The following is a 26,751-nucleotide window of genomic DNA, read 5'->3' on the forward strand; positions in this document are numbered from 1 at the left end:
CCCAAACACATAAATAAAAAGTAAGGAAAGTTAAGACAGGTAGAAACTTTTGAAGCATTTAGACACAGCAGACTGGCTTCCTTCAGAGTGGCACTCTCCACATTCTTTCTAGTCCTAGCCCTCTTGCTCACATGCGTGGTACATTTATTTTAGTTCAGCTGGTTAACTTCTGAATAGTGTTTCCACATGTAAACTGAATTTGCACACACACACCCCTCCCCCGGCCCCAGTGATCTATCTTTTCTTTGTCTAGGTGACAAAGCCCAGGATTACTATGCAGATTAAAGCCATGTAAAGTGAGAAGTTTGGGGTTTGACACACAGCAAGTGCTCAAAACAAACAAAAGGACAAGCAAACAAACGACACCCCTGCCTGCCATCTATCAAGCTGGACACACTTCATTTCAGAGCACTGGAATTCCTGAGGTGGTGCCATTCCTTACTTCATATAGGGCACTGATGAATATAGGGAGTAGTGCTCTCACACAACGTGTATTGCACTGTGTGAAAATGTCTATTTGTCTTTTCTGTAGACTAAGAGGTGCATGAATTCATAGATCAGGACCTATTTGCTTTGCATTTTTTTGTTGTTACTGTAGTTGAAATCTGGATTTAATTGAGTTGGTTGTACTTGGCAATTGGGAATTAGTACAATATGAATTTACCCACAGCTCAACAATGTACAAGGCAATGTTGTCCAACCTTCCCAAACACCTTGCAACCTTTTCTCTACAGTTTTACATTCATATAATCATATTCCTTGTCCCAAAGAATAAATTAGAACTCTTTTAAATAACATCTTAGCATTTTAAGTTAACTAATCAATTAGTTCATCTGAGGCACTAACTAGGTAAAATTTTTAACAATTTATAGGAAAATAAAATATTCATAATGTGGTATTAGAAAGGAAATGTCCCCCAAAGGGAGTGGCACTACTAGGACATGTGGTCTGCTTGGAGTAGGTATGGTCTTGTTGGAGAAAGTATGCCACTGTGGAGGTGGGCTTGGGGTCTCACATATGCTCCAGATACTGCCCAGTGTCTCAGCCCACTTCCTATTACCTATATGATGCAGGACTCTCAGCTAATTCTCTAGCATCATGTCTGCCTGCACAGCCACCATGTACCACCATGATGATAATGAACTGAACCTCTGAACTGTAAACAAGCCACCCTAATTACATGTTTTCCTTTGTAAGAGTTGCCATGGTCACGGTGTTTCTTCACAGAAATAGAAACCCTAAAACACACAATCATCTTTAAATCCCCTCTAAAATTTGTTTTATACAGCAAAAGTATCAAAATACCTGTTTTTAAAACATGTCACATCAGGAAGTGATTTGTACACTTAGAGCATAAGCTCCCACATGCAGAATATCCAGGAAGGCTGGCACTCGGATCTGTGGGCTCCAGATGTTCTAAACATAGGCCCAACAACTCTTCACATAAAGGTGACCTATTGGATGTATGAGTTTGTAAAGCAAAGATCATTATTAAGGAAGTGGGATTGCAGATTACATCTGTCTGGAAGAACTTCCTGGGGTCTTTGGTGGAATTTGCCCAGTGTCCCTCACCAACACCCAAACCTCACCTGGGCTTCATTTTCTGCAATTAAAGAAAGTTCTTCATAAAACTGGTTTGATTGTTGTTCAGTGCTTTTTTTTCCTTTTCTGTTTGAGAAATTTTGTTGTTTTATATTTTACATTTCTGATGCCTATATAAGGATGTGGCAAATGGCAAGTACTTGATGTTTGTTGAAGAAGGGATAATTTAGTCTTCATCTTCTATGGAATATGGATACATAAAACAAGCTTCCCCCCATACTGAGGGAACAGTCAGATCAGCAGCACTGGAGTTCAGTCAGCAGCACTGAATGCTTCAGCCAAAGTCACATGTGCCACATGTGGCCCTCAGGAGCTGTTCCATCACCGGGTAGGAAAGATTACCTTTTTAAAAACTGTAATGTAAATTGCATCGTTTTCTTCTTCCCTTTCCTCCCTCCAAACCCTCCTGAGTTTGCTCCCTTTTAATTCATGGCCTCTTTTTCTTTAACTGTTGCTATATGTATATATCTTTTAAAAAACTAACATACCTACTAATTTCTCCTCTGTAAAAATTTTGAAGGATCTTTAACTTGTTTACTCTAGGTCAGCAAACATTAACAAATCTGTAGATGTATGCATTTGCCAATTTAAATAAAGACTTCTACAAGGGAAGTTTTAAAACTAATGCACATGTATATTTGTTATACAAAGCTACATATGTTTGGATAGATTATGTTTAACAAGGCACATGGCTATCCTCTAAACAGCTCTGTATAAGATAACCATTCTGATGGGCATTTGGTTAACTATAAACATGTTGAAAAACTCCACACGATGAAATGAAATCAAGCTCAGACTTCCAGTTTGAGAAGATGTTTTCCTGAAGCACCCATGTAAGAAAATGTATACAAATTTGGGAAACAATTTTACAGTAAATAATGGAAAACGATTCACAGAGAGTGCAGCCAACTAAGAAAGTAAATGATAACATTCTTCAGTAATTCAGCCTCCTTGAATAATAAACATGCTATTTCCATTACATCTGCTAGTGCTGGAGAGAGGTGTGGCAAAGAGGGCAGGAGGATGGACATAGGGGCTGGGGTGGAACATTGGGGATGATTTTTACAGATAACTAGGCATCTGCAAGCCCTATTGTTGAGTAGTAATTTGTTGGAGATAAAATATTATATCTTGGGGGTAGCTCGTTAAGACCCAAGATGTTCTAAGGGGGTGGGACATGTATTCATTTCATTCTCTAAGGAAGCTTTTTAAAAATCAGAAAGTAAACAATTCAGAAGCTTAAGGAAGTCACTGAAACTAAAATCATATTTACCATGTCCCTTCCTCCCCAAGTTTATGTAGACAGCAAGGATTACTGAAAGGCACCCTCACCCAGCTGAGTTGCTGGTCAGAGGCTCAGACTGACTGAGCTGACTGGAAGAGACACTTGACAACCTGTTGACCTACTTGCAAGTTGTTAGCTACAGCTCTTGTGAGCTGTCACCTATTCTGGGGAAGGCTATTGGTGATACAGATGCTTTGAACCATTTCTGCTCCTTAAGTAACATTTTGCCCATTTTCTTAAGTGATCCCAATAAAACTCATTGGTTGGACTTTAGTGGCATCCTTACTTTGATTTGACATTTCCCCCTATCTTTGATGAGTAGACTTTTGTTTGCATCTCCTCAGGAAGAGTGTCACACGACACCAAAAATGTAAGATATAAGATCAAGGCATTCAGTAGTTGCTACAGACCTCACTGCTGAGCTTGGTCATGTTTGGTTTTCTGATGCAAAAAGCACAACTTCCTCCTTTCCCTCTTTATAGTTCCCTTTTCAGACATGGCCAGAGTCCTAAGCCAACTGACCCTGACATGCTAGGCATTCTCTTTGAGATCACTGCTCTCTGCACTGGCCAGCCTCCCACTGCTGAGCCTGTCTGCTTCCTCTCTCTCTGGAAGTATGGCTCTCCACTCTCCCCTTGTCCACTTCTCTCTTCCCAGCAGCTGCTGGGATCCCTAATTTGTCCCATTGCTTTCTCTCTCACATTTCAATAAAACCATCCTTGAGCTTCTTTCCAAGCTCATTTTAAATTCTTTTATCTATGAGACTATTGATCTCCAAAAGAGACCCTGTAATCCCCAGCAACATCCCCTCTTGGTCTGAATTTTACTTGTTTTTAGCATATTGTAGAAAATTAGATCTGACTGTTTATTTGAAGAAGCCTTGGACTTCCTCTTCTAGGCCTCATTTCCTTCATGTGTAAAGTAAAGGGATTTTAAAAAGTCCATTCTCATGGACTGTTAGCTTTAACTTTCCAGAAGTCTCTGGAATAAGGTCTGCACTTTCTTTATCCATTCCTCTGTTGGCATATGTGTACTTTTTTTTCAGTAAGAAATAAATATTTGTAGGAAAATGGATGCAACCAGGGATAATCATATTAAGTAAATTGTCAGTCTCAGAAAGACAGATGTTACACGTTTTTCTCTTATTTGTTGGTCTTGGATTTTATATAGATACATAAAACAGTATAGGTAGTATGGCATGAAAGTGGAATTGAAACTGTGAAACTAAGGGGGCCTAGGGAGTGGATATTAAGAAAAGGGAAGAGGATGAAGACAAGGAGGATATGTACAAAGTATAGTGTATACTTCTATGAAACTGTTTTATGTAACTCAGTACCATATAAAATTGGTCTACACCAATGGAACACACACACACACACACACACACACACACACACACACACACACACAAATAAAACACACACATATAATGAGGTCCCATTCACAATGACAGTTTGAATAGGGAAGCTCATTCTTTGATTGATCTCTATGCTGTCCCCAGTGTGGAAGTTTGTGGTCCATGGGGACAAAATGATGAAAATACTTTCATCTGAGCTATTTTTAATTCTTGAGCTTTTCCAGTGACTTTAATCTTGACCTTCAGACCACTTCTGAGGTCAAATGAGCTATTTTATAGTATGGTGAGAAAAGCACTGTTGTTGTTAGTATTTTACTGTTTTTTTTGGGGGCTGCTACACAGCTCCCAAATAAATTCACACACAGAGGCTTATTATCAATTATGATTGCCTGGCCTCAGCTTGGCTTAGTTTTTAGCCAGCTTTTCTTAAATGTTCCCATCTACCTTTTGCCTCTGGGCTTTTCCCATTCTCTTACTTCTGTAAATCTCACTCTTACTCCATGGCTTGTTGTGTAGCTGGGTGGCTGGCTCCTGGATTCTCCTCCTCTGGCTCCTAGCTCTCTTTCCTTCCTTCTCCCAGATTTCTCCTTCTATTTATCTTCTCTGCCTTCCAGCCCTGCCTATTTCTCTCTCCTGCCTCACTATTGGCCATTTGGCTCTTTATTAGATCAGTCAGGTGTTTTAGACAGGCACAGTAACACAGCTTCACAGAGTTAAACAAATACAACATAAACAAAAGCAATACCCCTTAAAATAATATTGTACAACAAAACACTACATTGTTTAAGAAAGCCTTGGTTTCTTTTCAGCACTTCAATTATCTAGAATAGTTGTTGATAAACTATAGATACTTTATTTATATACTAAAATGGCTAAAAAAATTTACAAGTATCACAGTTCTGTGGAAAGCTGTGTATAAAAAAAACAATAGCTTAATTAGTCAATACAGGATTGGGAACTATTAACTTTTAAAGATTTATTCAGGAGAATTTAAATATACTTCTAAAATATTACTCTTGGTCACCTATATTAAGATTTTAAATGGTCTTGTGTGAGGGAATTCTGGGTCTCTTGAGAGTCTGAATAACAAGTTCTTTTCATGATCTGTGTCATGAATCTCAGTGTAGAGTCCTTCACTCTCCAGGCTTTTCCATGCTGGTGATGGTGATGGGAGTGGACTAGGAGGGTAGTGACAGAGGTGTGTACTGAGGACTTGACTAACCTAAATCTCAGAGAAGGGTGGAGGGTGCAAGTGCAATCAGAAAGAACGTGTCTGTGACGGTGTGATAGTTTAATTGTAATTGACCTCCATAAGCTCATAGTGAGTAGCACTCTTAGGAGGTGTGGCTTTGTTGGAGTGGGTATGGCCTTGTTAGAGGGAGTGTGTCACTGTACGGGTGGGCTTTGAGGTTTCCTATGCTCAGGATACCACCGTGTCTCAGTCAACTTCCTGTTGCCTACAAGATGTAGGACACTCAGCTAGTTCTCCAGCTCTATGTCTGCCTGCATGCCACCATGTTCCCTCTCGTGATGATAATGAACTGAACCTCTGAAACTGTAAGTGAGCCCCGTCAAATGTTTTCTTTATAAGAGTTGCCATGGTCATAATGTCTCTTCACAGCAATAAAAAACTTAACTAAGACAGGTGGTTTGAATAAGTTTGGCTCCCATAGACTCATGTGCTTGACTGCTTGGCCCATAGGGAGTGGCACTATTTGGAGGTGTGGCCTTGTTGGAGGAAGAGTGTCACTGTGGAGGTGGGCTTTGATGCCTCATATGTGTTCAAGCCATGTCCAGTGAGACAGTTCACTTCTGCTGCCTGCAGATCAAGATTTCATCGCATAAGACTATATATATATATATATATATATCCTCAAAATTCTATTGAAATAAAAGAGGTAAAATCAGATGGGATATTATTAGGATTTGGTTTACATGGAAGCTTTTAACTCTTTTAAATAGGGATATACTCAAATATTCCTTGCTCTAGGAGAGTAGACTCTTGGCTCTCTCTTTCACCTAGATACCCAGAACAATGTCTGGCCTGCTGCCACAGAGCAATAAAGATCCAACAAGCATATGTGTGACTAATGAATTCCTTATAGAATCAAAAATAATTTGGGAGCTAAAAGAACATATACATTCCTATCCTTATAAAGATCATTTCACTAATGGCTTATAGATGCTGATCTTAATCTTAAAAAATGACATAAAACTCTTTAAAATAATTAGAATATTATATCCCATATAATAAAATCATGGTCATAACAAGAAATAATTTTTAAAATGATCATTTTGCTCTATGAAATCAAAGGCCTTTGTAGAAAAGGATCTGAGAATTTTGTGAAAGTAAGACACTAATAATCTAATATATAACCAATATTAAGACAATATATGGGTTTATAGTATCTTCTAATAGCCAATTTTGTGTAAGACTTGGAAACATCTTTAGATTGATTTTTGCATTTTCTGGAAGAGACATTTCAAACTTTATCAAACATCCCATGCTCTGGGAGAAGTTCCTTCTATTTGGCAATAAGTCGGAGCCATCTTTTGATCAGTGGACTATGAGTAGGAGAGAAGTGCTTTACATTTAGGCCAATACTAGTGAAAGTGGTTGCATTTCCTGGGTTTCTTACTTCCACTCACCCTGATTTTCTGGGTTATATTTCAGATGGCCGAGCTACCAGCTGCAGCAGCTTTTCCCAGCATCCATCAGATCATATAAACCTCACTCAGGGTTCTAACTCCTGAGGCCTTTATATACTTTTAAAATTTTGGGAAATGCCCATTAATTGCCCTGTCTGGTATTCAAATACACAACTTTAAAGATATACTTTCAGGAAGAATGGACTTCAAATACAGGCTCTCATATTTCATATCTGAGATAACCAAGTTACATCTTTCTGTTTTGTTTTTCTCTCATTCTTTGATTGGACTTCATAATTAACTATAAATTGACTCACATGCTATTGAGAACATACGGTATGTTAAGCATCAACTCAAGTGGTTACAAGTGGATACAAGGCTGAACAGACAGATCCATCTATGGACCCTTAAAATTTGGTGATAAATTAGATATTAAACAAAGAAATCATGGACAAATATATAATTATTGTACTAGTTACTTTTCCTGTAGCTCTGATAAAATATCCCAACAAAATAAACTGAAGGGGAGAAGAGTTTATTTTGACTCACATTCAAGGTACAATGGCAGGGAGTCAGGATGAGGTAACTGCTCACATTGCATCTCTGTGCTCAGCTTACCTCCTTTTTTGCTTTGTTTTGTTTTTCCTCCACCCAAGACAGGGTTTCTTTGTGTAGCCTTGGCTGTCCTGGAACCAGCTCTGTAGACCAAGCTGGCCCCAAATTCATAGAGATCTACCTGCCTCTGCCTTCCAAGTGCTAGGATTAAAGACTGGGAAATGACCAAGTACAGGGCTGTGAAGATAAACAATTTGTAGGTAGCATGGAGGAACAAAGGGGTCAGTGAAAATAAAAATGAATAAAGCTATTTTCACAAATATTTCTAATTTCTACCTTTGTCCAGGGCTGGAATATTTTTTTCCTAGCATTAATTCCTTTAAAACTTCCATAGATTCTGCTCATTTTTTAAAAAGTGTGACTGTATATATTTCTGGACCAATTTAAGAGAAATTTTGTCCTTTGGCTAAGACCTCCCAAGCTTAATAAAAACATCTGTTCTGGGACAACAGGAGATTTTCAGCCCGTTACAGCTTTTACTTGCACTGCCAAAAGGAAAAGACAGAAGATTTCAATAGTCTTGACTGGACCTTACTCAGGTCCCTAGGGCAGAGGGCTCAACCTAACTCACATTTGGATCTTAGGCTCTCGCTAGCTGCGGTCACTTTTCACAATATGTGCAAAAGCCCAGGCTTTCTATGATGACAGTCTACTGAAAGGCTCCATCTTCCTCACTACTTACCAGAGCTATGAAGTCACCTTTTGTTGTGAATTGGTATTCTGTCCTACTTAGCACTCATGTCCCATATGGAATTTTGTGTGTTAAGTGATATTATAATTGTCCTGTTTTTCCTGAATCAGGCAGGATTTCCTCCTTGAGTCTGTATACTAGTTTGCCTCTAAGAATGTCACGTTGTCACTGTCATAGCTGCATGGATGGGTTCAGCTTTAGATCTGTCACTGTTCAAAAGGATTCTGTGAAAAGATGACATAGATCTCTTGGCTAGAGTTGACCAAAAGCTTTACTTTAGTTCATTTGATTCATTAAAGAGAAGATTTGCTTTGATATTATAAAATTTTGCATTTTAAAATCTGAGACCAATCAGATGGTGAAGTTATTTAAGCTACTGCTGTAATGTTCTTTGTAGAAGAAATCAATCAGGCCACTGTGGGCATTCTTATTTCCTTTCCTAATAAGATGAATGAAATTATCCTTCCTGTTACATATTTTGACTTAAAAATATTAGAGATTATATCTGTGTACTTGGGCAAGATTCTTCGGAACCACTATTAGGGAAATAAGGGGGAAGGAAACAAGCAGAGATTTTGTTTTTAATAAAAAAAAAAGAATTAGGTTCAATTGACCTCAGGTTTCAAATGACCTTCCTGACCCTACTTAGTAGGGTCAGGACATATAACAACAGTAGCAAAGAATTCACTAGTAATATATAGAATAGAGACCTATTTCAGTGAGAAATGTATTATTACAATTATGAATTTGAAATATATTATACTAAAGAATTCCCCTAGTCTCACAGATCAGTTATAAATATTAATGGAATTTCAACAGATTCTTCTTAGATTCTAATGTTTAATATTCATTCATATTACATAGGGAATTCAATATCCTGTATGGTATATGTGGATTACTCTCATTATATAAGTAAGCACATACATGAAGTCTATAGGGGGATTTACCATTAAAAATGGCAATGTCTGCACAGGATCTTAGAGAATACATCAAAGACTTCTCTGCTCACTTAATAACAAGAAAGTCACTAATAATAAGGTAAAGGCTTTTTAGGCTGAATTGAGTCAATAATGTTAAAAGTGGCAAAAAGATGGACTAGTGATTCTGGGCAGTTAAAAATGCCAAGTTTTTATGAAACAGTGATTTCCTGTGGTGAAACTCTGTAGTTAGACTTTTGAAATAGTCTCAATCCTTGGAGTCAACTCTCATCAGATGGTGTCCTATTCTCTGACAGACTGTACATCATCTTAAAAACAAAAATCTTATTGAAAAGGGATCTGAGATTCCAGAAACAGGAAGAATCCCATTTAATGTGTGGTGCTCTGAGTTTAACACTTAAAGATATTGTTTAGCTTCACTGTATGTAAGAGCTGTCACTTTAACAAAGATAATATTTGAAACACCCATCTTATTGGTATTTTGTCTCATCAAAATGAGTATGTTTATATAAATGATAGACTAATAGCACAGAATACATTGTTTGTGACATTATAAAAACAGCATTTACTATGAACATTTCTGGTACTGTACCAAGGGAGTTATATATACTATTTTATTCAACCTGACAACATTTTAGAGTGACAACATACTTTTCATACAGCACTATGAAACTCAGCGACTAAGAAACATGGATACAGAGCTGTTGGTTGAGTCACATGAAGATGCTGGCATTGAACTGATTTTACTCTACAGAGACAGGAGCAGCATCACATGGGTCAACCTAATTTTAAGTGCTAAATTACAACTTAAAGGTGGGATTGAATGTTTCAAAGTCTATTGCACAATGCTGAGTAACACTAGTACTTGATGACTGATGAGTTATACAATAAAGAGTTCATCACCCACCAACACTGGATTAAACATGAACTCACTTGTGAAAGATTACTACCTGTGGTGTTTGAATGAGAATGGTACTCATAGGTTCATCTGTCTGAATGCTTAGTCCCCAGTTGGTGAACTGTTGGGTAAGGTTTAGGTGGTGTGGCCTTCTTAGAGGAAGTGTGTCATGGGGGTGGGCTTTGAGGATTCAAAAAGCCCATTCCAGGCCTAGTCTCTATCTCTATCTCTCTCTGCCTACTGCCTAAGGATCAGGATGTAAAGCTCTCAACTATTGTTCTAGCACTATGCCTGTTTGCTTCCTACTGTGGACTAACACTCTAAAATTGTAAGCAAGCCTCCAATTAAATGCTTTCTTGTATATGGTTCACCTCAGTGGTGATATCTCTTCAAAGCAGTGGAACAGTAACTAAGATACTATCCAGGATAACATTTAATAGAAAACTGCTAAGATAAAGTGGAGAAATGTCAACTTTATCGAGTTTATCACATATTTTCTAAGTTAAATATCTCAGCAGGAGCACAGTTGTTTTTCAACCAAGTATTAAAAAGAAATATCTTCCACAAAGAGAACAGCAGGATTCTTTGAAGTGTAACTTTGGAAATTAAAGTTTATGTTATAGGGCACCATTGAAAGCAGATGTATATTTCCCAGGAACCTTGGTAAAATGGTTACTGAGAATACTTCTCTGAGAAAAAAACTTCAGTAAAACTTCCAGATCTCACTGGTAATACCCCACAATCCAGTAGTCCCAATATTCTAGTCACTAAATGTTCTAGTCACTAAAAGGAGACTTCTATTCATTGTTGCCAGAGATTCATATATATTCTTTAGTGACCTTCAGATCTATCAATTCAACAAAGAGTTCATTCATTTTCTACACTTTAAGGGTAACAGTAACAGGTTCCCAGTTTGCCTTAAGGATAAACAATTCACTGCCCAGCAATTTCTTTTCATGGCCAGCTATGAAGACGGTTAGTGCTAAGTTACATGTTCTCAAGTGTTATTTCAGTTTCAGGGAAGGGATCTTCAAACCTGCAGATGAGATATGGTTGACTCAGAAAACATTTGGTAAGCATTGGATGCTTAACTCTATCATCCCATGATGATAATGTCTACCTATTATTTTCCATATTGATCAAGGTAAGAAGGACTGGTGGCTATATGGCACATCTGATGAGTGATGCTCATGTTTGCACCAAGGACAGAACCTCTAATTTTGGTGACAGCAGCAGCCTCTTAGCCCACAAGACATTTAGATTGATCTGAGGAAAAATTCTTGACAGTACAGGAAGTGGTGAAATTGTTTTCTGAAGGGCCTCTAGGTAAAGTGATGATCCCATATCTTCTGGATAGTGTTGTCATGGTCACAGATAAAAATGGACCACAATGAAGACTTGTCAAGCTTTCATCCAGCTCAAGCCTTTGCTATTTCCCAGGACCCGAGGCTCACAAGCTGTCTGAGTTTTACACAATTTTACAATACAGTTCTCAATTTGCAAAGGTTTTGAGATGCCTCTAGAATGATGAAAACCAGGCACTTGTCTGGGAAGCTGAGCAGCACACATTATTTTGAGCCCTGGCTTACAGCTCAGAGTGCTGACAGCCTCATTTCAGAGTGCAATAAGGACCAAACTTGAAGATCTTTCAAAACAGCCCAGTCTTACAGACACAGCCTTCGTTCAGTTTCTATCTCTCCTAACAGCTGACATGGTTGCAGACATTACAGAAACATCGACATGAGCTTTCTATATTAGATTCCAGAGCATGAATTCTATCTTAATTCAAAATAAGGTTCTTGTCCAGATGTGAGGGTTGTCATATTAATTCAGCTGACAGGAAACTCGGCAAAGGAACCCACTTAAACATTCCTACCTAATTTCAGCTGAGACACTGTAGAAAGTGCCTGGGCTTTAACCCATTCGAAGCAAAAAGAAGCAAGGACATGAAACAATTGCTCAGATTAGGATCATCTTTTGAGACAGCAGGAAGTTATGGGAAGGATTCAGTATAACTTACACAACAAACAACTTAAAAAAATCTGCAAATCTCTTAGGCTCATCCTTTGTTTTCTCACCAAAAAGGATTACTTGGTATGTGATGACAGAAGCTCCTAAGTGTTTTTTAAAAGCTCTAAGGTTTTCACTGTATATTGTATGGATCCTTAAATGGCTTTCCACTCATTAGTGGAACCAAACACAAATGGGGCCTTTTACCTTCGGAATCTTCCATTTGATCACTTCATGAAACTATATTGGGGACTTTGGAATCTTCAGTTCTTTGTGCAAGCACTGACACAAAGAAAGCATTCAAAATTTATTTGTGCATATTTTTCCAATTGAATAATTTGAAAATGGAAAACATGTAAGTAAAAAATCTTGGCCTTAAATCTAGCTGAAAGAACCTGTCACTGTGTGTGTGTGTGAGTGTGAGTGTGTGTGTGTGTGTGTGTGTAACACACAAACACATCCTAGTAATATACTTCATATTTTAGACTATTTTTGATGTATACATTTAGTTGATTTAGCTGATACTCTCTTTCCAACCCTGGCACCAATTATCTTGCTGAAATGAATTGCTTGGCAAGTGGGTGGACAAGTGTTATTTTAGATGTAATCTCCCATTGAGGACAGATTGACAGGGCAAACAGAGGCTAAAAGAGGTCTGTTGTTTGGTTTGACTTTGTATGCAAATGTTCTCCTTACAAAATAGGCTGAGTTATTTCATCCTCTAATGAAAGATCATTTTTGTTATTAAATGTGGGAAATACATAAAATGAGAATATTTTACAACTTATACTTATTACTTTAAAATATGAAAATATATGCATATACAACATGAATTTTTATAAAAGTGTTTACATATGTTATATATGACTATGTATATAGATATTTTTACATGCTCAAATATATATCTTTTTCTTGTTAAGTCATTACTTAACAAGTTTTGATATTATCATCCATATATACACCCTGTGATATTCTATAGCATAACTATAATAATACTCATTTGCAATTAGTATTTGATTTCTTTTAATTAAAATGTCTTACCTGATTTATATGGAAGCATCAGTTTTATAACTGAACTTGAAACCTGCTATTTCTATAATACAGTTTTGTAAGTTGTTACTGCCTATTATTTTTAGCATGATTGCTAGTTACTCTGAGAACTCAGATGTTGAAGCAGAAATCTGAACTAGAAACATGACAAATTTTTATGATTATGGTTCTTCCCCTCTCTTCCTTCTTGCCTTTCCCTTTGTTTTTATCTTTTTATATTCTATTTATAAAAATTTTTACCTCTCTAGACTGTTGTGGGATAAACTTTTTATACACTATGAAGATGTCTCTTAGCCAAGTTGCCTTCTGATAGGATTAATAAAGAGCTGAGTGGCCAATAGGTAGGAAGGAGAGAATGGGCAGGACTTCCAGGGAGAGAGAGGAACTGGAGAAAAATCTGAGGCACGTGAGAGACTCCAGCAAGACACTGAGGAAGTCAGACATACATTATTGAGGAAGGTAAAGAGTTACGTGTCAGGATGTAGATTAATAAAAACAGGTTAATTTAAGTTATAAGACCTAGTTGGGAACAAGAATAAGCTAAAGGCCAAGCTTTCATAATTAATAATCAGTCTTCATGTCATTATTTGGGGACTGGCAGTCTAAAACTGTCCAATGCCTACCACAGACTGCATTTTCTGCAGATTCAAGTAATTCCACATTATTCAAATCTCAGAACAGATCATTTTTATGCTGTCATATCACAGACTGTTCACTTATTTGGAATAATCAAGAATAACCCACTAGCTGATCACAAGGTGACTGGATTTAAGATCTTGTATCTATCATGATTACTTATTGGTTTTTATATTATATTCCTATCTTTCATGATGTAAAACACTGATGAAATAAACAATCCATGAAGAACATTTCCAAATGTTTTGGGGAAACAATCATTAAAGGTGTTTGTTATTAAATTATCCTAACAATAAAATTCTTGCAATGATAAGTTTCATGTGATAAAGAGAAGTTTTTCAAATTTGTTTATCTTCTTTTATAAATGAATGGATGGGTATCTTTGGTCAGATATTGAAAACTCTTCAAGTATGTCTACTGGCTATCATGTTTCTAGAGTTGCAAGTTGCATGAATTGCTTTATATTATCACCCATTGTCTATCTGTTGATCATCAATAGTCTTGCAGATGTACAATAGGAATGCAAGATAAAAATATAATCATTTTCAAGATCATTATTATGCTTTATTTATTTAAGTTGCCCAGAATCCTAAATGTACTGTTAACAGAGGACAAAATTCACTTAAGTTTGACTTGTATGTTTATATTCTTTGCTTTGGAGAATATAATATCTAAGTTGAAGATTAGAATCTTTAAATGTAATAGTAGGTACCAGACACTGACTTATCATTTGCTAAGTGCCATGTGAACTCCTTACTTCAAGTATATACTCAAACTGTTTACTCCTCAATAACTCTGGGATTATTATTACCTAATATATTGATGGGGATGCAGAGAGGTTAAGTAAGTTATTGTTATACAATTAGCAAGTGGTAGGAGTAAGCTGAATATAAGCAACTTAACTCCTAGCTTAGATTAACACCAAATTCAAGATGTTTAAGGGGCCTCCAATATCTCACCGGTAAACACATCACTGACGTGGCACATTCCTGTCCTTTCTACATGAACAACATTGTTAATTATATCCAGAATCTTTGTCTGAGTCTGTAGTCTTCCCTGGAATTACTCAGTTTTTGCTCTCTATGGTAATTACATGTTAAAGGGTTTGCACTTTTATTTGAAAGCTAATTATTCATATATGTTTAATCAGGTTTTTATAGAATATTATATACTACATATTGTATCAAGAACTGGCAATATGTTTACTAAACCCACTTTTCTTCTTCCCACATGTACATGTAAAGGATAGGCCCAACACGACTTCAGAATCAGTGTGTCCCACTTACTTGTACTCTAATTGACAGAATGTGAGTCTACTTGATGTACAGTATATAGGCCTAGCCCTTCATTTTCCCCCATCAACTGATTGGATGCTTGTGGAGATAGCAAGTCAAAAGATAGAGGACTCTGGGTCCGTTAATGATTTCCTTTTTATTCTAATATTCTTTAAACATCTACAAACCCTTTAAAAGTTTTTATTTGCTGTCTATGTGTGCTTTGCCTGCCTGTATGTCTGTGCACTATGTGCATGCAGTGCCCACAGAGACCAGAAGGAGGCGTCAGATCCCCTGAGACTGGAGTTATATGGGTGAGGTGCCATACAGGTGCTAGGAACTGAACCCAGGTTCTCTGGAATAACAACCAGTGCTTTAATCACGGAGCCATCTTTCCATCACCTTTTAAACATTCTTCATTGACATATACTAATTGTGTTTATTTATGGGACACAGTAATAATTTGATACAGATGTACAACATATGAGGATCAAACCAGATGACTGGCATTTCCATGTCCTTAAATGTTTATTGCCTGAAGAAGCTCTTTGAAGAAAGCTACCTACCAATCAACACCCATTTGAGCTGATCAAGAAATAAACATCAGTCATACTCAGATAATTAAATTCTACATGTGTTTGTTATTTAAAAATAGTCTGACAAGGAAAAGGCTCACGCTAGGAAACATTGCTAGACTGTTTCAGATCCAGCATTTTGGTCTAGATCTTAATTTTCTGTTCAAATCCCCCATATTAACCTGAAAAATAATTTCAAAATTCATTCAAGTAAGTTAGTGAGCTTTTCATTATAGCAATAAATACCATAGATGATAATATTATAATAAAAATCTGAGGTTTACATTGGTAAAGAGGTGTTGAGGTTTGGCCCACCATTGCTTGACTTCATTGCTTTTGGGCTTGTGCTTAGGGAGCACACCATAGCTGGAGCTGCTGACCTCATGACTGGGAGATAAAATAGAGAGAAAAAGAGGCACTGAGGTTCCAGTATCGCCTTCAAGGGCACACCCCCAGTGACTAGTCCTCACCTTCCTAAGTTTACTTCACTTCCTAAGTGAGGTTTGGGCCTCTTAAACACATTAGCCTTTAGGGGACATTCAAGATCCAAACTTTTGAAATGAGAAAGGCCTTTTTATTTAATCCTACAATATCTTAGTTCCTAAGTCCATAAAATGGAATGCCTTCAGGACCAGGCCTATCTGGCCTGATGTTCCTGCCAAATAGGAAGCACAAAAGATAACATCAAGTCAGGATTTCTCAGGTGTGGATTGAAAAATTTTCATAGGTTTGATGCACCTTCAAATGAATTGGAAAATTCTTGAAGAAATGAAGGTAGGTCTTTTCTGTAGAAATTTCTTTTAATAAGGTATTTTGTGGAAGTCTCTAAATTGGTCAATAAAATGATTTGATAACAGAGCTCATTGGAAAAAGAGCACCCGAGGAACCAGTATCCCACAGAAAACATTTCTGGGAACATGAACTAATACTGAGTCATACTCAAACTGTTGGCACTTGAAATTGGGTCTGGTACACCTTGGCGCTTCCTTCCTCTCCCTAAGGGGAAAGCTGGTTCTGGCTGAGGCTTTCTGCACTTACTGCCTGTTTCCAACACCTGACAAATAAATATGCCCTGACCTTCATCTGGTTTGGTCATTTCTTTATCTTCTGTCCCTGGAGACTGATGAATAGATTGTAATTTGGTCTCAATCCTGCTATGTTTTGTCTATCTTATTTGCATTTACATCGCTCTGCCCTGACAGAACACAAATGTCCCCTTCATTATTTGTGTGTGTATTATGGGACTAGTTCCTCATTCAAGAAAATCTACCAAAGGCTAGATATGGAATAGCGCTAGAGAAAGAAGAAGAAGAAGAAGAAGAAGAAGGGGGAGGAGGAGGAGAAGTCTTCTCTTGCTCACCTAGTTAGATGTTAATATGCTAAAACACAGGGGATTACATTTTAAAAGCACTTATATCATGTTAAGTCAGTATGACACACTTTACTCTGGAATCTGATAGAAAAACTAAAACACCTTAAGTGAAGGTGGTTAGATTTTTATGTTAAGAAAAGTTGTTATCATAGGCTTTACACAAGTTAGTGCATACATGAGAGATGATCATTTCCATATAGTTGACAAAAGAAGGTATTTCTTGGCAACTTGAAATGCCATCACAATAGGCATATAGCAAAACATGATTTCTAACTCATCTGGCTCCTCATTTTTAAAATTGTGTGGCTGCTGACATGAAGAGAAATTTAAATACTTATTATTACAAAAATTGACAACCATGAGAGATTCTTCATATGTTTTGCTGTTTCATATCCATTCAGTTTTATAAATTGTTACTTTGTGTTGTGTGGGTGTTTTCACACACACTCCCACCTCATTTGTAGAGAAAACTTACATCTGTTCAGAGATACGACTCTTTCCTTCTTTCTTTCTTTCTTTCCTTCTTTCTTTCTTTCTTTCTTTCCTTCTTTCCTTCCTTCCTTCCTTCCTTCCTTCCTTCCTTCCTTCCTTCCTTCCTTCCTTCTTTCTTTCTTTCTTTCTTTCTTTCTTTCTTTCTTTCTTTCTTTCTCACTAGAAAACACCCTCTATCCTACACATGCAGCCCAGCTATTTAACCTAATCTAACTCAAGGAGATGTAAATCTATTCAAATGGTGAAAAGTGGCTGTATTGATGCTTTAGTTAGAGTTTCTGTTGCTGTGAAGAAACACCACAACCAACTCATAGAGAAAAACATTTCATTGGGGTGGCTAACAGTTTAGAGATTTAGTACATTATCTTCATGGCAGGTGGCATGCAGGCAGGCCTGGTGCTGGAAAAGGAGCTGAGAGTTCTACCTCTTGATCCACAGGTGACAGGAAGTGAACTGTGTCACCGAGCATAGCTTGAGCAGAGGAGACCTCAAAGTCTACCCCCAAAGTGATACACTTCCTTCAATAAGGCCACAACTACTACAAAAGGCCACACCTCCTAATACTGCCACTCCCTTTGGGGGCCATTTTCTTTCAAACCACCACAATCAAATTTACTGATTTTTGCCACTTTCAAAACTATCATGCAGTTTTATGGGTCTCAAAAGGTAATTCTGAATATATGTGATTCTTTTCTTTTTATGGTAAGTTTAGAACTTTACCTCCTATGTAAGACGTAACTCTGCTTGAAGATGGCAGGAAGTACTGAGGGCCACATAGCCATCAGCATGCCTTCTTCTTTTCTATATATAAAAATCTTATTTTATTCAGGTAGTGATCCTTCTCATGGCAAACAGGACTGTGATACCAGCTCCAGGAGTATATTTGACATACATACATTCATACATACAGATATACAATACTCTCCCCACTTCAGACTTATGATAATCTCATCTGTCTCACAACTGCCTAGTTGGGAATTGGTCCAGGCAGCAATTCTGGTCTGATATGCAAATATGAGAATGGGTACATTAATGAAGTATTAGATTCTCCAGAAGGAGAAGAGTCAGTGTGGTTCTTTCCATGTGTGTTGCTATGCTTCTAATGTGTAAGGCACTAGCTTTGATCTCTGGAACTTGGAAAAAAAAAAGAATGGATGTAAGGCCTTAAGGAGACTGTGTAGTTCACATAAATGGACTCTGTTCAGTTTTGGAGCCTGAGAACCCCATGATCCAATCCAGTTATTGGTTGATTTCGTTCCTGGTGAGGGCTTGCTTCCTGATCTGCAGATGCCTGCTATCTTGCTATATCTCTGTCATAGATTTTCCCTTGGTATATAAAAGAAGCAATATAGAGAAGGGAAGCTTTTCTGTTTTCTCTCTTAAGGCCACTATCCTATTAGGCTAGGATGCCACCTTTAGGACTCCATGTAATCATTATTTGGAGAACTGAATCTCCAAATACAATCTCATTGGGATTAGGGCTTTGTGATAGTTAATATTGACTGTCAATTTCATTGGGATGAGAACTGACTAGATTAGTGTAGAACATCTGTCGCTATGTCTGTAAGGATGCCTCTGGAGATAAATTACTGAGACGAAGCAGACATAAAAGGCCAGATAGCCAGGAGAAGTAAAAGAGGAAGGATGAAGAAGCCAGCCAATGCTGGCACGCCTTACTTCAGCATCTTGCCCTTATGAGGTGGATAATTTTGCTCTGCCATACACTCTTTTTAAGAACTATCATACAAAGTAACAGGTATCAGTATGGCATTTGCACACATACTTTGTTTTGCTTGATCTCCATCCCTTTTAGCTCTTTTCCCTGGTCTCTTTTTTTCACATGTACCATCTGTCCCTGGTGGTTTCCACTTTCATGTCTCATATGTTGTTGACTCTTGCCATGTTGCCTCCTTATCAAATTCCGTTTTCTCCTGTCTCATGGTTCCCTTTCCAGTTTCATGTCCTATATCCACAATCACTCCTACATAAATGCATACATATAAATAATTGGAATATAGGTTGGGTATGGTGGCACAGCCTTTAATTCCAGCACTGAAGAGGCAGAGGCAGGTAGATATCTGCGGAGTTCCAGGATAGTCTGGTCCACATAGTGAGTTCTAGGAAATCCAGGGTTATATATTGAGACTTTGTCTCTAAACCTACACACACACACACACACACACACACACACACACACACACACACACACACACACAAAATTAGCAGCTAGGATTGGCACATGAGAGAGAACATATACTATGATGTCCTGCCTCACTACAAGCCCAGGGCAGTGGTACATGAAGACTATGGACTGATACCTTAGGAACCACCAGCCAGAGTCAAGCTTTCTTCCTTTTAAATTGATCTCTCAGGTATTTGTCATAGTGATAAAAATACCGAGCAGCATAGGGTTCACTTACAAATTTCTTTCTTCATTTTATTTTGTGCTAGGGCTGGACCTACGTCTTTGCATATATTGGACACATGTCCTACCACTGAGAGACACCCTATGTCTCCAACAGATCAACCTAGGAAATTCATCATTTGTCCATAGTAAATCATACAAATGATCTTATGTTATTCAAACATGGTTTTTTGGTTACATACAGCTAATATATATCCTCATAGACATCCTATCTTATGACGTAACACACAAAATATAATGTCTAATTCATGGTCTATAACTTGAGAAGATCAAGGATTATGTTCCTTTCCTCAGAACAAACAGGTATAGAGTTGAAATGGTTACATTTAACAGCTAATGTCCATTGCTGTTACAAGGCATTTCATAGCTGCTGATCACATATACATGTAGTATCATGTTAACATAAGCAGCCCAGCCCTTGGGGAGTTTTAAGTTATAAAAGAAACATTTTCCTAAGATTGTGTGCTCTGATAGAGAAAACATACTCCAGCCTAGGCTCATCATAAACTTCTGGCAAGACAAAGAGACATTAGTTGGTGATTTCATCAGGCAAGACTTCCAACTAATGGGCTGATGAAAACATTGTTGCATGGACAAACTCAACTATGATTCTTCTTGTGAATCTTGTCATCTTAGATCATTATGGTTTATTGATGAAAAGCATTACCACAATCCTATGGCTATAAACACACACTTCTTTCCTGAAATCAATCAGTTACCATTTTCTTGTGATTCAATCTTTCTTTCTTTTCAATTCTCTCTCTCTCTCTCTCTCTCTCTCTCTCTCTCTCTCTCTCTCTCTCTCTCTCTCTCTCTCTCTCTCTCACTGCAGCTCTGGCTAGCCCAGAACTTTCTGTGCATACCAGGCTAGCCTGAAACTCTCAGAGCCTCTGCAACATATGGTTTTCCAAATCAAATTTAGGTTTAAGAACTATCTTTAGCCAAAAGGAGTTTACTGAGTCCTGGGAAGGTCCTCATGAAGCATTTGCCAGGCACTTTAGTTATATTTCATGTAAACCAATTTTACTCCATTTAAAAAAGATGAAATGTACATAGACATCAAAATATTATGAAGTGATGGATTTCATAGCATGGTAAAATTTACCTTTTAATCTAGCTGTGGAAGTGGAAGGTCAGCAATTACCAAATTTAAAAAAGCCTAAACAAAATAACCCAATGGAATCTTACCAAGAAACAGACAGTGAGAGAAATGTTTGCATATACATGGATCCAATTTAAACCAGAGAACCCAGGCCATTTTGCAGTCTTAAACTTTCTGACACTATTTTTATGAACTCTGTAAAACAAACCATGTGGTGAAAGATTTTCTGAAAAACCTTTCTGTTTTCATGTGTATTTCATGACTGAGCAAACGTGACATTGAGTTTTATCCCCTGTGGCTTGGAGTTAAACACTTGCTCTGCTCAGAATGGCACCACTTAATTAAACAGCATTTTTCTCAACCTACACCTACCATTATTACCCTGTTTCAGGGAAACAACACGAGTACTGACCTATATTGCGCTTCTTATTATCAATGGAGATGAAGCGTATGCAGGGATTACTGGTGATATACCGGCCAGCCCAAGGGACACCAATCTTCATGCCTGCTTCATAAAAGAGGCCCAGAGCATAGCGAGAGGAGTAGCTCACTGATGCCAGTTGCTGCCTTTGGCATTCACTAATTACTGTGGAAAACAAAACAAAACAAAACATAAACTCAAAAATATCATCTTTCCCTGTAGTCATCAAATCCAAAGCTCCTCTAAACAAGGTCTAAGTGTCTCTAGTAGTCCCCTCTCACTCACTGTGAACTCTGAAAGGTCATGTAAAATGCTCTTTGTTCTGTATGTTTTTTCCAGAATGTTTACTAATGCTGGTACAATTCCATTTAGTAAGATGAAATTTCAAGTTCATTAGACTCTCAAAATCTGGCTCTCAGTTGTTGCTCCAGCCTCATATCCTATTTGCTGGCCATGGACTGTCTGGAAACATTACAGATTTTGTATACTTGCCTCTTAACTATGAGTTGAATGCTTTTGCTAATCATTATCACAGCATTTCAAATAATTACAACCATAATCTTATAAAATTGAGTATTACTTCTACGTAATAGGTGAGGGGACTAATTCTTCACCTCTTATGGCCCTTTCAATATGTCTATGCCATTTAATTTGCTTGTTGGTCATGTTCCCATTATTGCACTGTAGTTGTTTCTTAGGCAGACGACCACACCTCAGTCATCAGTGTGATGGGACACTTCCTAATATACATCTTCAGCAAGGCCCAATAAAGTTTAGGGAAGACGGTTAGGGTATAGACTTATACAGTTAGACAGAATACTTGGAAATCTCTCATGTAGTAAGAAATATCCTGATTTAGAAGAGCACATTTCAAAGATCTTTGGTCAAACCTTGGAGAAGTAGCTTTAGGAATACAAACAGGTGGGAAGAATATTCCATAAATTATTTAAGCACAGAAATATTAGTAAAAATTACAAATAGTATTAGAGTAATAGTTGACAAATGTTTTAGAATTATGTTGTTGAATTTAACCAGTCTTGCATGTTATATATTTTTAAATATTCTTACTTCACATCTCTGGAAAGCTGCAATTTAGAGAGGTTTAATCATGCTGATTGGCCACAATGAAGCTAGAATTCTCATTTTTAGACACATCCTTATCACCTCAATCTGTTCCTGTTGACTGTAGTTTCAAAATAAATTTCAACACTGCTTTCTTTTCAGACATTAATGATTATTTTATACTTAAAAGTAAAAGCTTATCATTTCCTCCAGACATGATTTTCTGCCTTATTAAAAAGCTTTACCTGCTTAATAAACAAATGTTCACCTGACACCGGCCCCATTATATTCAGAGAATGATGGGCCTTATTTTTATTAATTGAATTCACTTCTCTCAAGCTGTGGCTTGATATCAAGTTATGCTTACTGTTTTCTGAAAGAGAAGAGGTGAGAGCTCTAAATTACAGAAGTTAAGATCATTTCCCAAAAATTGCTCATTTGTGAAATTAAAAATATAACCAAACAGCTGGGCAGTGGTGGTACACGCCTTTAATCCCAGCACTCGGGAGGCAGAGCTAGGTAGATCTCTGTGAGTTCGAGGCCAGCCTGGGCTACCAAGTGAGTCCAGGAAAGGCACAAAGCTACCCAGAGAAACCCTGTCTCGAAAAACCAATATACCAAACAATCTTTCAATTAAGAAAAACTGAAAAGAAAGCAATCAACCAACCAAACAAAATTGTGAGCTATTGAGTACCCACAAAGGCTTGAAACATTTTTTAAAATTAAAACTAAAGGGTTAAGTAGGTCAATGGCCAAATTGGATCTCACCTCCACCATATTTGTATATGTAGCTAAATTTTAAACAAACTGGCAAGTGGCAAATCCCCTTGGGTAACCTTTTGAAAAGGTAATTGGTATCTATAGAGAAAAAGCAACTAACCAAAAACACTCATGTCTGATGGGGCATGGGAGGTAAGACTTCTGACTGAAACAATATAATTTCCAACAGGCTCACTTATCAAAAATGTCATCTTTAGGATGTCAAGGTTTTGGTTTTTGAAATATAGATCAGACCTAAAAAACTGTCTCATTTTGTTTGAAAGAAAATTTTTTATGCTGAAGGAACTAACCTTAAAGGATCCCATATATGTATGTACATATATATATATATATATATATATATATATATATATAAAATAATAATTTATCAAGCATCATGGTATATAAAAAAGGATACATGAGAACCAAACATGGTAGTTCTTTATTCTCAGAACTCTGGAGGCAGAGGCAGGCAGGTCTGTGAGTTTGAGACCATCTGAAACTACATATTGAGTTCTAGGACAGCCAAGGCTACACTACACAGTAAGGCCCTGTCTGAAAGGAACAAAAGGACACATGATCACAAAGCAAGACTCAAATGAAAAGTGCATAATTTCTGTATAATCAACTTTTACTTGAATGCTACCATCCGCCACTCATTTAATTGTGAATCAATGGGATTACACAACCTGTATAGTTATGCACATTTGCATATTATAATAACCTTCAAATCATCTATTATTTTATATATTTATGCTTATAAATTATGAGACTTTTTTGATTATGATGACCGTTAAAGTGCTCAAAGGTAGAGTGAGGAGAACTGTTCCTATTGCATGACTGTTTCATGTGTGTCTTTGTGCACATTTGTGCCCATGCGGGTTGGCAGGAAGAAGAGGAGGAAAGGGCAGGAGCAGAGACTTGGTCTGTGCTCATGAGTAACATTAAGTAATTTAATTTTCTTAGTTTCCTACTGTGACTCATTCCTCAAGTTTTCTACTCTATAAAAGAAGGCTGATAATATATGCTCTTTCTGCTTTCTGTTTTTGGTGACAAAATATTCATCCATCATCTTTCCCTACCCTATGCCAGGTTCTCATATTGATGTGAGGGGTTTAAAGCAGGAATAAAAAGTAGGTGCTCCCATTTAACTTTTCATGTTATTGGGAGAGAGGCAAATTCTAAAATGCAGAATCAGGCAAATAGAGAATGAGCAATAAAGAAAAAGAAAAATAAAGCAGTTTAAAGGGACAATTTATGGGTGAGGACAGTATGGCTAGCTTATTTCAGCTGTCAAAGAGATATCTCCTCAGAGGATTCTACTCTGATTGATGTTGGAAGCTACTACTGCTTTGCCAATCAAAGATGCACATGACATGTTTCCTGTTGTAATAACTGTAATTTTGGGTACAGGAGAAGACAGTAGGCATGTAAGAATGAAACTGGGCTGAATGGCTATTGCAGTAATCTAAATTTGATATAACAACAGAGGAACTTAGAAGTAGTTCCACTTTAGACAGATTATCTATATGTATACATATAAGATATGATATATGCATGTATGTCTGTCCATGAAAGTGTATGTGTATGCATACTAAAGTAACAATTATGAGCATCCATCCATTTGGACTGAGATGGACTAGGCCCTAATGTTGGCATGTAGTGTTGTTTGACTTTCTTATTACTGTGTAGCAATTCTTTATACATTCTGGATGTGACTCTTCCAAGAGGAATGCAAAGCTTTCTCCTCAGAGGCTCACTCCTTACTCTTTTAACAGTATGGTTTCATGTATCTAGTATCCTACTTCAAGGTACTGAAAGCTTGGATATTATTTTGAGGTTAAGTCTGATAGGGTTAAGTCTGTCTGATAAATCTGACAAGTTAAGTCTGGCTTGGGAAGTTGGTGAGAGGAAAAGAGATCAGTTGAAGAATACAGAGAATGCTATTTAATTTTATATTCCCTAGTTAAATGAATAATTATTATTAAACAATCACAACATAAAATAAATAACTAGATTATAAGTAACCTGAGGCAAGAGCTACATCTCATGGACTTTGCATGTCCATTTCTATGATCATTCTTATATGGCATTAACAACTATTAATGATGATATCCTCATGTTAGGTTTGGTAAGTTCATAAGAATATACAATGGGGAAAAAATCACTATGTTGTCAGTACTCAGAGAAACAACAATTAATGATTTGATAATACTTTTCCTTTCTATCTTCCTGGCTTTTCTCAAAGAGGACTGTGAACATGTTAGGCACACAGTTGTTACAGACTAAGCTTTTGTTTGCTATATGACAGAAGACCTCTATGTGAATGTACCTTTTAACGCTGAAATAGATACTGTGTGATGGTGTCATCATTTCCTCAATGTTGGGCCTTGTTTCCTTCTTCTGTTAGCATAGCCATTATAAACATTTTTATGTATAGCTATTCATCTGTGTTTCTAATTATACCCCTTATACTTGAAGCAGACTGAGTTAATTTTTAGAAAGCTATGCCAATTTTTAGTTTCTATTAATGATACAGAAAAGTACTATTTTATTACGCCCTTGCTTCTATTTTATTTTATTTTTTTTCTAATATGAAAGGAAAGAGACATTTTATTTTGGCTTTCATATAATAAAATTGAACATCTCTCACATACTTAGTAGCAAATATGTACTTGCAGCTTTGGAAACTGTTAACATCACTTTGCTAATCAACCTATTTCATTCTTCATGTTACTAATGTGAGTTTTAATAAAGGGGAATATAGAGATTTTTTCACTTATTGCGTGTTATATAACTCTCTTGAGGTCTTATTTGTTTATATGACGTAACAATATTTATGCAGGTAATCAAGGAGCTGTTTCTCCTTCACTCCTTGTATTTCAACAGTTAGAAACTAGAAATGTGTCGCAGCCACCTTCACCCTCAGTGTTGATCTGTAGCCAGCGCTCTGACTGTCTAGAATCTGAATTCCCTTCAGCTCTGCTTTCCGAAGTCTTTGGCCAGTTAGGAACATAGAAGGGCATGGCAGTGTAAAATGAGTCAGAAACTATGATAAATATGGATTCCTCCCGTTTGGTCTGATTTGCTGGTGCCGGCACTGCTGACCCTTCCACAGCTAAGTTCCTTTCAGGCGGCTTTTCCCTCCTGTTTCCAGTCCTCCTGGGATGCTGGCCACCTATCTTTCCCCCATTCATTTAGGAGAACTGGTGGTAATGGCTTCCTGCTGTACTAGTCTCTGCATGCTACAGCTTCCTTTACTGGTCGCTTTAACCATTCCAGGGCTTGGTAAATAGCCTTGCCGCAAATCTTTCCAGTAAGATGCATTCAAAGATAATGTCTTTCTTGATGGGACCTTGAGTGAAATTGTGTTAAGTTTATGGTTTTCTAGTTTCTTCTAGGAAAGCACCCAAGCAAAGTCAGGTAACATTCTACTCTCATGAATGGTAGAAATTAACATCTTAAGGTCAAATCACGGGCCCCGCAGTATGAGCAGTGCAAGTGAAAGTGTTTTGTGGTTTGTGAGGTCTGCACTGTT

The 26,751-nt window shown here is 37.3% G+C and overlaps 1 protein-coding gene across 1 annotated transcript in view; it reads right to left on the reverse strand.

The window, feature by feature from the left end:
* Positions 1-26,751, reverse strand: part of Rnls (renalase, FAD dependent amine oxidase) — a 262,160-nt gene that overhangs the window by 39,407 nt on the left and 196,002 nt on the right. The window contains exon 5 of the mRNA XM_036172701.1: positions 21,384-21,557. Coding sequence (XP_036028594.1) covers positions 21,384-21,557 — 174 coding nt within the window. The remainder of the gene's footprint in view (positions 1-21,383; positions 21,558-26,751) is intronic.

Source organism: Onychomys torridus, chromosome 1, assembly GCF_903995425.1.
Source record: "Onychomys torridus chromosome 1, mOncTor1.1, whole genome shotgun sequence".
Taxonomy (NCBI): Eukaryota; Metazoa; Chordata; class Mammalia; order Rodentia; family Cricetidae; genus Onychomys; species Onychomys torridus.